Below are 15,383 nucleotides of genomic sequence, written 5' to 3' on the forward strand. Positions count from 1 at the left end.
AATTACTAGAGCGGAAGGGGCTTGGGAGGTGGGCAAAAAAGTGAAGAGGACCAACTTTATGGTGATGGATGGCAACTAGTCTCTTGGTGGTCATCACTTTGGAGTGTATACAGATGTCAAATTATACTACTATACACCTGAAACTTAAAAATGTTATATACCAATTTTACCTAGATTAAAAAGATTCTCTGCTACTCAACAAGTACTGAAAAGAACTAATAAGGAATGAAAGGTTCCCCAATGGCATGATGAGATATCTACTCACCACAATGATATCAGGATCAATTTTGTGAACTTTGGCGAGGAAAAAACCTAGTAATGTTCTTTCTGTTGCAGCAATCTCAACCTTCACATTCTGTTAGATAAAAATATACCAGTCACTTACTCTTAAAGTATTACACTTAGCTCCTTGTTCAAGCAGGGTTAGATTTCTTGGAATTAAAAGAATCCATCCAGGGGCACCTGAGTGGCTCAGTCAGTTAAGCATCTCCCTTTGGCTCAGGTCATGATCCCAGGGTCCTGGAATCAAGCCCTGCATATGACAAAACTAAAGGAAGCAATGAAATTGCTTATTCTAGGTTTCACAATGTAACTGCCAAAAGTCTATGAGGAGCTCATTCTAGTAATAAGTGTGTAAATAAAGCAAAACTTTAAATGCTAAGCATTATGAAGTACAGATATATCCCCCGACAGGGACACGCTTGTGCATCTGGACACAAATGCACAAGCATTTGAATCAGAGTGCCTATAAAAATGTTACTTACTTTCCTATATAATCCCTGGTAGACTTTGCTGTTTATGTATTTACAACATAAAGAAATCCCAAGGTTTGTATAAACTAATCTCCAAGAATGATTTAAGAACTTATAAATAAGAAACCAGAGTGAAAGTAAACACACATTTAAGAATTATAACTGTCTTAAGTATAAATAAAACCTATCTTCACACAAAAGGCTTCTTTCTACTTGGATCACTGAAAATAAATCAGATATTCAAAAGATCTACTCTTTTTTTTTAAAGATCTACTCTTATTAAGATTCTCTTAAAATGGAAGTTGGTAGCTATGAGTTTTCTGCAACTAACTTGGCTACAAAGTTGATAATTTGTTTGACTCTAAACAAATTTTCCTAAGTCATTTTACTTGGATAGGTGATTCAGAGCACTTCACAAATAATAGCCTGATCCAACAGTACCCCCAGACTACTGGACTTCTCAAGCCAACTTAAAATAAGTGGAACCTGACAAGGTTGCTAAAATGTCAAGTGAGGATATTAAAAAAATAAAACTAAATAAAACTAACCCACAAACTTATGATCACAAGCATTTCACCAAAAAATAACATACTCTCCAAAAAAAAATTCTTTACACTGAATACACATACCTTTGTGACAAACTCACTACATTACACTACTTTTTTTTTCCCCACCCTCAATTTTATTAAGGACCCATGAAAACTTCATGGAGTATACTGAGAGTTGAGAGATCACTGTTCAATGCTGGCCAGCCCGTATCAACCTTTCCCAATATGTGTCCCCTTTAATATCCACAGTGTTCCCAACTTCACTTGGCTTTATTTCAGCTGGGGTTGGGGGTACCCAACACTTCACCAAAACAGTAAACACATGATCATGCATTTTGGAAAGGCTTCCACTAAAGCTATCTGAAGGAGGATTTGAGCCTATCTACCTACTAACAGGGTATAGAATCACATTATTTTCAGGTGGCAAAATATTTAAACATTGTTAAATAATGTTTCTACTTTTACATTTCTAATACATTTTGAATGGATTAATGCCATAGTTTAATCTAAGCAAGACTAGATCTAATAAATTAATACATAAAATAGCCTAATTCTACTAATCCACACCATCCTCCTTTTCTCTTTCCAAATAGATGCTTCATATTTAAAAAATAAATAAATAATGAGTTATTTACCTTTTCCTTAATGTAGTCTTTGAAAGTATATGGGAAAATACAGTCCTTTGGTTTAGATACAACTGTAAGAAAAAAAAAAGATTCCATCACCACCTCTGTCCAATTTCAAGTACATATATGCTGCATGTTTCCAAATGGAAACCGTCTTAAATATAAACAAATATCCCCTAATCTCTAAAGAGTTAAAAGATTCAAGTATTTCCATTGGTCATGTTGTTAGACCTCAAAAGAAAAGCCAGAACAAACAATCCTAAAATTCATTATAGAACCAAAAAGATCCCAAATAGCCAAAGCAATCTTGGGAAAGAACAAAAAAGCGGGAAGCATTATGCTCCCTGATTTCAAACTATACCACAAAGCTACAGTAATCAAAACAGTATGATACTGCCATAAAAATAAACATCTAGATCAATGGAACAGAACAGAGAGCCCAGAAATTAATGGATGCATATATGGTCAATTATGACAAAGGAGATATGAATATACAATGGGAAAAAAAGTCTCTTTACTAAATGGTAATATGAAAACTAGACAGTCACATGCCAAAGAAGGAAACTCGACCACAATCTTACACCATACACAAAAACTAAATGAACATCCATTAAAGACTCGAATACAAGGACTTGAAACCGTAAAACTCTTAGAAGAAAACAGGCACGCTCCCTGACACTGGTCTTGGCAATGTTTTTTTTTTTTTGGATTACATCAAAAGCAAAAATCAGCAAGTGGGACTAGATCAAAATAAAAAGCTCTTGCACAGCAAATGAAACCATCAAAGAAAAAAGAAAAGGCAACCTAACAAGAGAAAATGTTTGCAAACCATGTATCTGATAAGAGGTTAATATCCATAATATACAAAGAACTCCTATAACTCAAGAGCAATAAATCAAACAATCCAATTAAAAAATGGGCAAAGGCTGGGATACCTGGCTGGCTCAGTCAGTAGAGCAAATGACTCTTGATCTCAGGGTCTTGAGTTCAAGCCCCACACTGGGCATGGAGCCTACTTTAAGAAAATGGGCAAAGGCTCTAAACATTCTTTTCAAAGACCTACAGATGGCCAACATGTACATGAAAAAGTGGTCAACATCACATCAAGGGCAATCAAAACCACACTGGGATATCACCTCACACCTGTCAGAATTGCTATTATCAAAAAGACAAGAGGGGTGCCCGGCTGGCTCAGTCAGTAGAGCATGTGACACTTGATTTGATGTCAGGGTCATGAGTCCTAGCCCCACCTTGGGCATGGAGCCTATTTAAAAAACAACAACAAATAAGTATTGGCTAGGATGTAAAGGAATCCCTTGTATACTGTTAGTGGGAATGTAAACTGGTGCAGCAGCTGTGGAAAACAGTATGGAGGTTCCTCAAAAAATGAAAAACAGAACTGCCATTATGATCTAGGTATTCCACTTCTGGGTATTTGTCTGAAGAAAATGCAATCACTAACTCAAAAAGATATCTGTACGCCCATGTTCATTGCAACATTATTTACAAGAGCTAGGAAATGGAAGCAACCTAAGTGCCCATCAATGGATGAACGGATAAAGAAAAGTAGTATATTTATACAGTGGCACATTATTCAGCCATAAAAAATAAGAAAAATCTTGCCATTTGCAACATGGATAGACTATGAAAGGCATCATGCTAAATGAAGAAAGTCAGACATATAAAGTAATACTATATGATCTCACTTATATGCGCAATCTTAAAAAACAAAGTGAGAAAAAAAAAAAAAAAAAAAAAAAAAAAAAAACAAAGTGAGGTCACAGATACAGATAACTGACTGATGGTTGCCAAAGGTGGGGTGGGATGTGGGGTAGAGGGGGGACTGGGTGAAGAGGGTCAAAAGCTACAAATTTCAGTTATAAAATAAGTCACAGAGATGTAACGTACAGCATGACTATAGTTAACAATACTATATTGCATGTTTGAAATTTGCCAAGAGAGTAAATCTGACAAGTTCTCATCACAAGAAAAACAATTTTCTATGATGATAGATGTGAACTAGATTTATTGTGGTGATCATTTCAAAATACATACAATTATCAAATTGTTATGTTGCACACCTGAAATTAAAATGTTACATGTCATTTACACAATTTTTAAAAATTTTAACAGATTAGATTTAAAAAGTAGCCATGCATAGAACCCTAAGTCCCTCTAATTGTTTAAAACTACTTTCATGAAACATCTTCTGTCCAAGTCAGAATGAAGGAAGTTTAACAGTCTTGCCCACAGGGAGTCCCCACATCACCAAACCCTTCACCAGTACACAATGAAGGAACTCCAACCTTCTTCAAGTTAGAAGAATAAAATGACCAAAGCTTCCTTCACTATACTTTAAGTTCCATGCCACTCAAAACAGCTGTTTACATCATGATATACACAAACCAAGTGAATAAATACATGTTGAGTGAGCTCCTGGTTGCTCTCTTCTGCGTATTTTCCAGAATACTCTCACCATTTTTTGTTCTATGTATTATTCTACCTCACTTAAAGAGTGAAACTTCACAACAGTACACAATATTCCCTTCTATGCTTGTTTTTCTAATCCCACTTTCCTAATATCCACAAAATAAGACAGGAGATGCTGTCCCAGGTAACTGCTGGTCTAGGCTGGAAAAGATTTCAGGAAACATATCAATAGTGTTACCGCCTTCCTTTGTTTACAAAAAAAAATGGTTATTTAATTGGCCATAGTCTCAACATGGAATAGGTCAGAATCCTCCTTGAAGACTATTCATGGCATTGCAGATTTCTGTGTGATATTTTCACCAACTGAATTTTATGCATAGCAAACCCAATTCTAATTTGATATGCTGTAACTCCTCCCAAATAGGGAGACATTCATTTATGCCCTGGCATATTGCCTCACCATACAGAAAACTTTGATCAGGCTTCTATTCTGGGCTTTAGAATGACATCATGAAAGGAAATAGTGATAACATAATTTTGACCCAGGGAAAAAAAAGTAGAGTACCCCAATAACATAACCATTGGAACGGAAAAGAGATGTCAAATTGCTTCCCAAATCTGCTCCTTGAACAAAACCAGCTGAATAGGCACCACCAATCCAATATAACTCAGTGTCCACAGCTGACAAAAATAAAACTCCTTTAATAATACGTACTAACTAGTCTTGAAATCAAGCCATTAGAAGACCAGCTAAAAAATGTACATACCACAGAAGTGTGACTGGAAGGGAGGCTGTGGGGCCGCTTTATCTAATGCAAAGCTGTGATGGACCAAAGCTGCCACAGCAATAATCTGCAAATAAAAGAGGGGAAAAGATCACTTACTGGATGCCTACTATGCATTCTGCATTTTCATCAAAACCACCAAGAATATTAAAAGATAAATATTTTAATCCATATGAATATTGTAACTTTTTATTATGAAAAGTATTTAAACAAACAAAAGATAGAGAAACTAGAAGGGGAGAGGAGGGAAGAGAAACTTAGAACCATTAATGTCCAACCTGGAACTAGAAGCCAGGGCTCCTGACTCCCAGCCAGGGATCTCAAAAGAAAACAGGTAAGTGATGTTTAAAGACTTCATTATTTTTTTCCAAAGATTTTATTTATTTATTCATGAGACACAGAGAGAGAGAGAGAGGCAGAGACATAGGCAGAGGGAGAAGCAGACTCCCCGCAGGGAGCCTGATGCAGGACACCAGTATCATGATCTGAGCCAAAGGCAGATGCTCAACCACTGAGGCACCCAGGTGCCCCAAAGACTCATTCTTTAAAAAACAAGCTATAGATATGTGTGACCAATAATCTGGAGGATGCCAACCATGGACATAGCTGGGGAAGAGGGGTTGTGGGTATTATTTTCTTTTTAAAATTTGTACTTTCTAGGGTACCTGGCTGCCTCAGTCAGTAGAGCATGCACTTCACTCTCCCACAGGGGCTGATCCTCAGAGCATCCCAAGAACCTTCCCTAACCAGTGATATCTTCCTGGCCTCCCAGGCTAGGGCAGCTTCCTTTAGTAGATGCTATCCAGAGTACGTGTATCCTTCTGTAACTTTTACATCTATTTCTGCTATTGGGATGGTATCTGTCTCCTCCTCTGTTTTTATGAGTCACAAGTATTCCATCACAGTAGCACATGGTTTAGAAACATTTGCTGCGTCAACAACTTTACTAACCAAGTAAGTTAAACCCTTAGGAAGCCATCTAATTTACACAGGGCTGCAGAATCTCTCTCCCATTCATTCATTCATTCATTCAACATTTACTAAGAGAGAAAAACAGCACAATCAACTCTCATACACCTATCACCCAACTTCAATTATCAACTCTTCAATATCCCTATTCTTGCCTCTATCCAGATGATTTTTTTTTAATTTTTTTAAATTTATTTATGATAGTCACAGAGAGAGAGAGAGAGAGAGAGGCAGAGACACAGGCAGAGGGAGAAGCAGGCTCCATGCACCGGGAGCCCGACGTGGGATTCGATCCCGGGTCTCCAGGATCGCGCCCTGGGCCAAAGGCAGGCGCCAAACCGCTGCGCCACCCAGGGATCCCTATCCAGATGATTTTGAAGCAAAACCCAGACCCATCACTTTATCCACAAATATTTCAGCATGTATCTCTAAAACAAAGTTTCTCAACCTCAGCACTATGGACATTTTTGACCAAATAATTCTTTGTTATGGTGGCTATTCTGTTCACTGTGGGATGTTTAGCAGTATCCCTGGCTGCCAACAGCACCACCTTCCACCCCCAAATTGTGACAACCAAAAACGTCTCCAGACCTGGCCAAATGCCCCTTAAAGGGCAAAAATCTCACCCCACTGAGAACCACTACTTCAAAAGATAACAAGTTGTTAAAATATAACACAATCATAGCTAATATGATTAACAGTAATTCCTTAAAATCACTAAATATCCAGGTAAGATTCAAATTTTCATGTTTTCCCAACAATCTCAATTTTATTTACCAAGTAAGCCCATACTCTGCGATTAGTTGATATGTAAAACTATAGGCACAACCCCTCCCCACCTATTATTTTCCTGCAATTCATCTGTTGAAGAAACTGGGTCATTTGTCTCATAAAATACCACATGGTGGGATCCCTGGGTGGCGCAGCGGTTTGGCGCCTGCCTTTGGCCCAGGGCGCGATCCTGGAGACCCGGGATCGAATCCCACATCGGGCTCCCGGCGCATGGAGCCTGCTTCTCCCTCTGCCTGTGTCTCTGCCTCTCTCTCTCTCTGTAACTATCATAAATAAATAAAAATTAAAAAAAAAAAAGATTAAAAGATTTAAAAAAAAAAATACCACATGGTATCAATTCTGCTGCTTGTATCCCAATAATACCATCTAACATGTTCCTCTATTTCTACACTGCTGGTGAATTCATATTTAGATCTGAAGGCCTGATCAAAATCATATTCAGTTTTTTGGGACAAATATGTTAGAGTTGCCACTGATTGCTTCTATCAGACAGCACAGGCACATCATGTCTGGTTAGCTCTCTTTTAGTGATACTAGCAGCCACTGGTGATCACTGGCTACATCTATTATTTCACGGGGGATTGCAAAGTCATAATATTCAAATTCTGCTTCATCATTTCTTGGATGGAAACCTTCTATGAAGAGACACTTCCCTTTATTGATTATTTGATTACCTGAGGTACAATATGAGTTCAAAAAGGTCAAGAGAAATGCTAGACTCAATCCCTTCATTGACCAGTTTCCAAACCAGTGAGTTGGTTCCCCAGCCACTTTCCCAGATGACCACTGCAGGGTCACTTGTGCTTATGGTATCAGGGTGAACTCATCTGTCTCAATCTGCTGCAGCCATCTATATCCATGCTCATCTATATCCATCTTTGGCCATTGGAAAACTCTTCAAGTTGACTCCTGAGCTCTTGTGACACATCTTCAGTAGATTTTAATATTGTCCTGGCTTTCTAGTAGAACTAGATACTTCGGGCTCATCTTGGACACTTTCTGCCCTGAATCAGCAATTTCTCTGAAGCCCTACTTTCTTTCTTGTTAAATGGTACTGCAAAGCCTGAAGGCTAGAAGACAGGTACTTTTTTTTATTTAACAAATCACTGGTCAATATTGCATGTAATGTAGGGCCCCAACTTCCTACTCAGAAAATTGGCAATGAAAAAGAAAGTACACAATGACCTCATCTTTCCTGTACAAACTACTGCAGCATAACCAAATAGTGCTGATTAATGAGGAAAAGTTAATGTTACAGAAAAATTTAATAAACATTCTAATATTTTTGTAAAGATTTTATTTATTCATCAGAGAGAGAGAGAGAGAGAGAGGCAGAGACATAGGCAGAGGGAGAAGCAGGCTCCCCATGGGGAGCCTGATGCAAGACTCGATCCCAGGATTCCGGAATCATGACCTGAGCCAAAGGCAGATGCTCAACCATTGAGCCACCCAGGTGTCCCTAAACATTCTAATATTTAACATGTTTAATAAACGTGGAAAGGATGACAGAATTAAAACACTGTTTTACAACTTCTAATGAAATAACTCATTCAGGTAAAAAAAATGAAGGGGGGAGCCATTAGATCAATGGTTCTTAAATGGGAACAATTTTGCTACCCACCCCCAGAGGACAGTTGGAGATGTGTGGAGGTATTTTTGGTTATTACAAGTAGGGGGGAGGGGTGCTAACTGGCATCGGGGAGAGGCCACAGTTACTGCTAAACATCCCACAATGCCCAGGACAGCCCTCACAACAATGAATAATTCAGCCCAAAACATTAGTAGTGACAAGGTTAAATACTTCTCTTTCAGATGAAAACTTGAACCCACTAATCAATCACAGCCCCACTAACAGTGGTTTCACCAGACATTATATGCCTGCTGATATATTATGCAGTATGAAATATATCATACACCTATAGAGCACACTAACCCAAAAAGTCAAAACTGAATCTAATAAATTATTTAGTGCTAACTAGTAGCAGGGGTGAGCAAACTGGTTCTGTAAAGAGCCAAGTACTAAGTATTTTAGGTTTTCAGGTCACATGGCCACTGTCATGGCTAGTAACTACAGCAACTGCAGCTGTGAACTAATAGGCAGGATGTCTTTCAATTAAACTTTATTTACAAAAACAGATGGTGAGGCTAGATTTGCCCATAGGCCATACCGTGCCAACCCCGGTACACAGGAAGAAGTCCAATGACACGAGGAAGCAAACAGAAAATGGGACATTCTATAAGACAATAAACAGTGATTCTTAAATAAGTCAATGTCAACAGAAAAAGAGAGTGGGAGGAAGCTGCTCCCATTTAAAAGAGATTCAAGAGATATAAAAAATTAAACATCTGTGAATCTTACATGAATCCTGATTCAAGGAAACCAACTGGTAGAAAACATTTTTGAGTCAGTAATGTTGTAATAACTATGTGGTAATACAGATGGTTACTAGGCCTATCATGGTGATTATTTTATAGTGCATAAGAACATCAAATCACTATGTGGTACACCTGAAACTAATGGATGTCAAAAATAATCCCAAAAGACATTTTTGATAAAAAGAATCATATGAATATGGACTGAGTATTTTATTTTTAGACTGGATCAAGGTATCACTGGTATAGTTATTAAGTGCAATAATGGTATTCTACAAGAAAGAGTATATGTTTTGAGAGATGCATACCAAAGTATACAATGGTAAATTACACAATATCTGACCTTAGCTTTTAGAATACTTCCAGCAGGGAAAACAAAGTGGAAGGAAAACAAGTGTGACAAAATCTTGCTTACTACTGAATGAGTAAAAGGATTATGGAAGTTTATTATATTATTCCAAGTCCACTTAAAGTTTTCTAAAATAAAAAATTCAAATAACAAAAAATAAAAATAAGTCCAGAAATTTAAGTCTTTAATGAAAACTCCAACACCCAACAAATTCAATTCTATCTCCAAAATGGAGTTTGGGAGTGCATTAGTATTCTTTCTCCTCCAGAAAGAATAATATCCCCTTGTAGAATAGTTGTACAAGTTCAAGAAAGCATTGCATTAAAGCATAGGTACAGGGGTACCAGGGTGGCTTAGTAGCTGAGCATCTGCCTTTGGCTCAGGTCATGATCCCAGAGTCCTGGGATGGAGTCCCACCACTGGACTCCCCATGGGGAGCCTGCTTCTCCCTCTGTCTATGTCTCTGCCTCTGTGTCTTTCATGAATAAATAAATAAAAATCTTCAAAAATTTTCTGGGATCCCTGGGTGGCTCAGTGGTTTGGCACCTGCCATCGGCCCAGGGTGTGATCCTGGAGACCCAGGATCGAGTCCCATGTCGGGCTCCCTGCATGGAGCCTGCTTCTCCCTCTGCCTGTGTCTCTGCCTCTCTCTCTCTGTGTCTCTCATGAATAAATAAATAAAATCTTTTTTAAAATCTTCAAAACAATTTTAAAAAGCATAGGTACAAATTTCTTTACCTCATGTTGATGTGTCTTTGCATTCTGCATTGTCTTCATGCTGAAAGACATGACCACGAGTGGAGGAGGACCAATATCTTTAATTACATTCACCAGGTCTGGTTTCAAGGCCATTGCCTCAACTTTACACCAACTGACTGGCTGATTCAAGAGCTCTGAAAGAGAACAGATAAAACAGATCAATAGCCATTTGTTGAAAAAGGAAAACTACTATAATTAAGATATCTGTGATTAACTGAGAAAGTCTTCAACCCCATATTCCAATAAGAATGTCTTATTACAACATCTAACTAAAAATAAGTCCGATTATTGGGTTGTATGCAAAGTCGTGTGTATGTACAGTATGTTCATCTTCCTGAGAAAAAGGTCCACAGCTTTCATCTGATTTTCTTAAGAATCCAGGACCCAAAGAAGTTTTTTAAAAAAAAATAAAACCCCACCCTAGAGGAATCACAAAACATTTTTTTTTCACAAAACATTTTTGAGAGATTCATGAAGCCAAAACAGAGTATCACAAATGCAAATACTGGAAAACATGAGGTAAGAAACCAAACGAGCACTAGCCACATCAGGCAGTGATGCTTTCCCTCCTTCAGAGTCAGCAGTCCACTACGTATAGCAGGTGGGCTTCATCGGCCAGGTCAGAAGTACATGCCAACAACAGCACAAAGAGAGATGCATGCAAACGACCACCTGGGCTAACACCTCTCCCACTCAACTGCCAGGCACCACAGCAATAAAGTGGATCCAAACACATTCCCAATACTCACTTAAGGAACATCTTGTGAAAAACAACATAAAAAAGGAAGGAGAGGCACTGAAACACAAAGACCAATTCCTTAACTTCTAAAAATCTCCTCTATCAGCAACCTGGCTTTCCAAATGTAAATTTTTCCTTACGTGGATTTTTCACCTCGAGCCAACAAGGTCCCTTGATCTTTCTGTTCATCAAGAACATTTCTAGGCTGGATGTGTTGGTCCCAAACACATGAGAAAAAGTTTCTCCTTTCAAATCCTGAGGAAGCTGTGGCATTTCAGCCTGAAAAAGGCAAAGAAGAAAAAAAAACCCTTTTTTGTTTAAAACTATTACTTTACATTTTCCCAAGTCTATATTTGAAATAAACAAAAGCCTCTTTATGAACCTCCAGAAGAAACCCCTTTGATATATATGAAATGTAATTTGCAATACATGAAATCCAAAACAATTCACAGGACACAAAAACAATTCACAATGACAAAATAATGCATCTTGATGGCACTCATTAGAAGAAAAATAGGCCAAGAAGCTCCCCCAAAAGAGGATTTCTGTCCAGAGCTGTACATGCCTTACTGATAAATAGCCAAGTAAGTACCACTCCATTGGAAGAATAAAAGCAAGAGAGTGGAACTCATTTAAAATGGTTCTATGGTACTTTTCATCACCACTGTCAGAAACATTTCTTAGAAGTTTCCCTTTTCCAACATCATGAGATCAAAACTCTATAACAGAGGTAAAAAGAGGTTAAGGCCCAGTTAATTAATGTCCCACAGCAATGACCTTGCCTATCAGAGAAGCAAGAGCAGCACTACAGTGCCGCTGACGTTCCTCTCTCACTTTTCTGCTGCTCAGAAGGGACACTTCAACAGACTAATGATGTTCAACTCCACCACATGGCATTCATTCCATTTGACAAGCAGTTGTGTGGTTTCAACTCACTTATTTAAAGATGCATACTTAAGGGGTGCCTGGGTGGCTCAGTCGGTTAAGCATCTGCCTTTGGTTCAGGTCATGATCCCAGAGCCCTGGGATTGAGCCCTGCGTCAGGCTCCCCACTCAGCAGGGAGTCTTTCTCCCTCTCCCCCCTACTCATGCTCTCTCACTCTCCCTCCTCTCAAATAAATAAGTAAAATCTTTAAAGATGCATACCTGAAAGCCGAGAAAGGCAGTAAAACTAATGATCTATATATTCAAATTAATTGTATCCATTTTAATTACTCATTACTATAAGTCCACCCCAATGAACTGTGGGGCTTGAGGAGTCCTCCTGATACTAATTGAAATTTCAAATATAGAGAAATGTCATTCTCAACCAAAACCCAGTAACTTTCTTTGACTTACCGAGTATCTAACTTCCAAGTACTCAGATTTTTCTGGAACATCAGGTATCTCAAAAGCATAATTCTTTTCCACTGGCTGGGTAAGTAGATATTTAAAAATAATTAAGAAAAATGCTTTTTACAAATTAAAATGACAAGCATATACACAGCACACATCCCTGTATTCGACACTGAGGAACCCAGTAACCTCATGGAACACAAAGGTAAATAAAGCCAAAAGGGCACCCTTTCCCCCTTTCCATTGGGCCTAAACACCCAGTGACAAAATGCTAAAAAGACTTCTCTTGGACACTAGAGAACTTGGAAATGTTTGCATTCAAGAAGGGCAATAAAAGATTAAAAATATTTATAATGTTAATGTATTAAATCATTTGCTACTCTTTGATACTAACCAACTCCATCTTGAATGGAGAATTAATATTAGCATTAAAATTATAGCTCATATTTACTGAGTGCTTACTAAGTACCACGGACTATTCTAATCACCTAATAAGAATTCAATGGCTTAATTCTTGCAAGAACTTTTTTTTTTTCTTCCAACAACTCTTGATATAGGGTCCAATTTCTCAGGTGAACAATAGGCCCAGGAAAGTCACTCAGCCCTTCTCCAAGGTCACACACTACAAAGTCCTAGGGCTAGGACTGAAAGCACTAGCAGTCTGGTCCCAGTATCTATGCTCTTTACCATTATACCACACTATTTCTAGAATTTTAGAGGATTTATCCATCAGCCATAATTCAAAGCTCAAATAGTTAAGATGATTAACCTTATCTTCAGCAACTCAATCCTCCCTTTGCTGCAATCACTGTTAAAAGTATCCTGAATTACAAGCTCCTATGATGATGGCCAAAGGTGGTCCTTTATTGCACTAAAATCAAGACCAATCAATATGTAACACATAAATAAAAGATTTTTATTCTATCGGAAACAGCATCATAGTCCCTGATTTTTAAATATAAAACCTTAACCTTCAGACCAAAACAACCTGCCAATAACTAATAAAAACAAGATCACAAGAATTTCTTCTCCATTTCAGAAAAAGAATACAAGATATGCTGCAAGTATGATTACTATGTATTATCTTTCTATTCAAATTCACGAAAATTATTTTCCAAGAGAAAAAAATAGTTTTACCAATCTTACGTATTAGTTTTACATTCATACCTATGAAATTTCCAATGAATTATAGCCACAAAAAAGACATTTTTCGCAAAGAAGATATACAGTAATTATTTTGTAAGTCAGGAAATGAACAAATAAAAACAGCAGGAAAAAATTATCACCAAATACAAACCTTAGACTTGAACTTCATGATTTTATATTTTGCTGCTATTTTCTCATCAAATTCATCATAAACATCCTTCATTGTAACTAGAGTTTCTGTTTCTTTTCCTGTATTTAGATCAATTTTCTGCTCTCCCATGGAGAGGAGAGGGGAGGGAAAAAAAGTATCTGTACATGAGATCTTTTTAACAACAAGAAACCCATGTCTAATTCAATTTTCAGCTTCCGCCATTTAAACATTTAGAAGAACAGTCTTATAGATAGAGGAGTTCAAAGATACCAGGAGACCCCCAAAAATACTAACCCCAATGCCCAAATCTTCCCAGTGGCATCATAAAAGCACATAAGATAAAAATGACTGATTCTACAAAATGGGAGAATAGTGTGGTAAATCCTGACCAAGAAGCTTCACATTCACAGTTCAACTGAGATCTCAGGGGAGGGACTGGGCTTAGGAGGGGAGTGTGGATGCTAAGTCGTAATTTAAAAAGGAGGAGCAAATATAGCTAAGCTGGTTCAACGGCCGTGGAGGGAACAGTGCTGCCTGCACAGCAGAAGCATGACAACTGGGCCAAATGCCATGTGACAGTTTAAAGCCATATACTCCCAATCCTGATTACTATGGAAATGAGGGGTGGGGGAGAAGATACCATTATACACTAAAACCCACACTTTGACACTGTAATGGGTCAAAAAACACAGTTTTACTCCATTCTCTATTTCTCCCAGCCTCTAACAGAGCTGCTGACAACCAATGGTTACTAGGCAGACAGCAAGAAAGAAGCATCTAGGCTATGGGTAAGTCATAGCCCCAGTGAAGACTACGATTGGTGGCAGAACATACAATGTACTTGGAATTAAGAGGCTAACCACTAACAATTACCATTTCTCGGGGAAGGAAGTAGAGTGTTCGCTCGATGTTTTTCACCATAACACAACAGCTCACATGGGTTTTGGCAGATTCAATCCAAACTTTGCCAAACAGAAATACCACACCTAAAAGAGTAAGAGAGGACCGTGAGAAAAGAAACATTTCAATTATATCACAAGAGGCAATATAAAGGCTCACTGTATGTGTCCAGACATTTATGCTTTCATGACACATTTTTTACAGTAAATTTGTATCTGCTGCCCACTCTGCAAGCCCAGTTCACTTACTCAGTACTTATACCACACAATATCACACTAGTAAAACCTGTAACCATGGAGATGACAGAGGACAGAATATTCTCTAACTTGGTGTCAAGATTTTCCCTAGAATTAGAGACATCATAGGTAAATGGAGATGAACCTCAGTTACTGGGGAGACATCCCAAGTCCAAGTAGACACACACCTGAGGAAATACTGAGATACCCCAGGTGAGTGCAGAAACCCTGGGGAACTGGAGACACATCCCAGCTAAGTGTAGACATAGCTCAAATTAGAGATACCCTAGGTCAGTGTAGGGAAAAGAACTTCCCTAGAACCAGGACTACCCAGATTAAGAGAAACAAAGCAAACTATTCTCCAATGAATCGCCTATTTAAATCTCTTGTGAAGTGTGAGAATACTACACATTGCTTTTTAGCACCTGTACTTACCAATAAAAATTAATATTCATGTATAAGAATAACTTTGTATGGTACATCAATTTTCCTA

General features: G+C 38.0%; 1 protein-coding gene across 2 annotated transcripts in view; it reads right to left on the minus strand.

The window, feature by feature from the left end:
• POLA1 (DNA polymerase alpha 1, catalytic subunit) overlaps nucleotides 1–15,383 on the minus strand; it is a 310,973-nt gene that overhangs the window by 271,182 nt on the left and 24,408 nt on the right. For both annotated transcript variants that reach the window (XR_013375181.1, XM_077890067.1), the window contains exons 11-18: nucleotides 14,628–14,740; nucleotides 13,755–13,871; nucleotides 12,461–12,535; nucleotides 11,263–11,401; nucleotides 10,363–10,517; nucleotides 5,124–5,208; nucleotides 1,936–1,997; nucleotides 266–355 (exon numbers count right to left, since the gene is read on the minus strand). Coding sequence is in view for 1 of the 2 variants with exons in the window: in XM_077890067.1 (XP_077746193.1) it covers nucleotides 266–355; nucleotides 1,936–1,997; nucleotides 5,124–5,208; nucleotides 10,363–10,517; nucleotides 11,263–11,401; nucleotides 12,461–12,535; nucleotides 13,755–13,871; nucleotides 14,628–14,740 (836 nt within the window). In the remaining variant the exon portion in view is untranslated. The remainder of the gene's footprint in view (nucleotides 1–265; nucleotides 356–1,935; nucleotides 1,998–5,123; nucleotides 5,209–10,362; nucleotides 10,518–11,262; nucleotides 11,402–12,460; nucleotides 12,536–13,754; nucleotides 13,872–14,627; nucleotides 14,741–15,383) is intronic.

This window comes from Canis aureus, chromosome X, assembly GCF_053574225.1.
Source record: "Canis aureus isolate CA01 chromosome X, VMU_Caureus_v.1.0, whole genome shotgun sequence".
Taxonomy (NCBI): domain Eukaryota; kingdom Metazoa; phylum Chordata; class Mammalia; order Carnivora; family Canidae; genus Canis; species Canis aureus.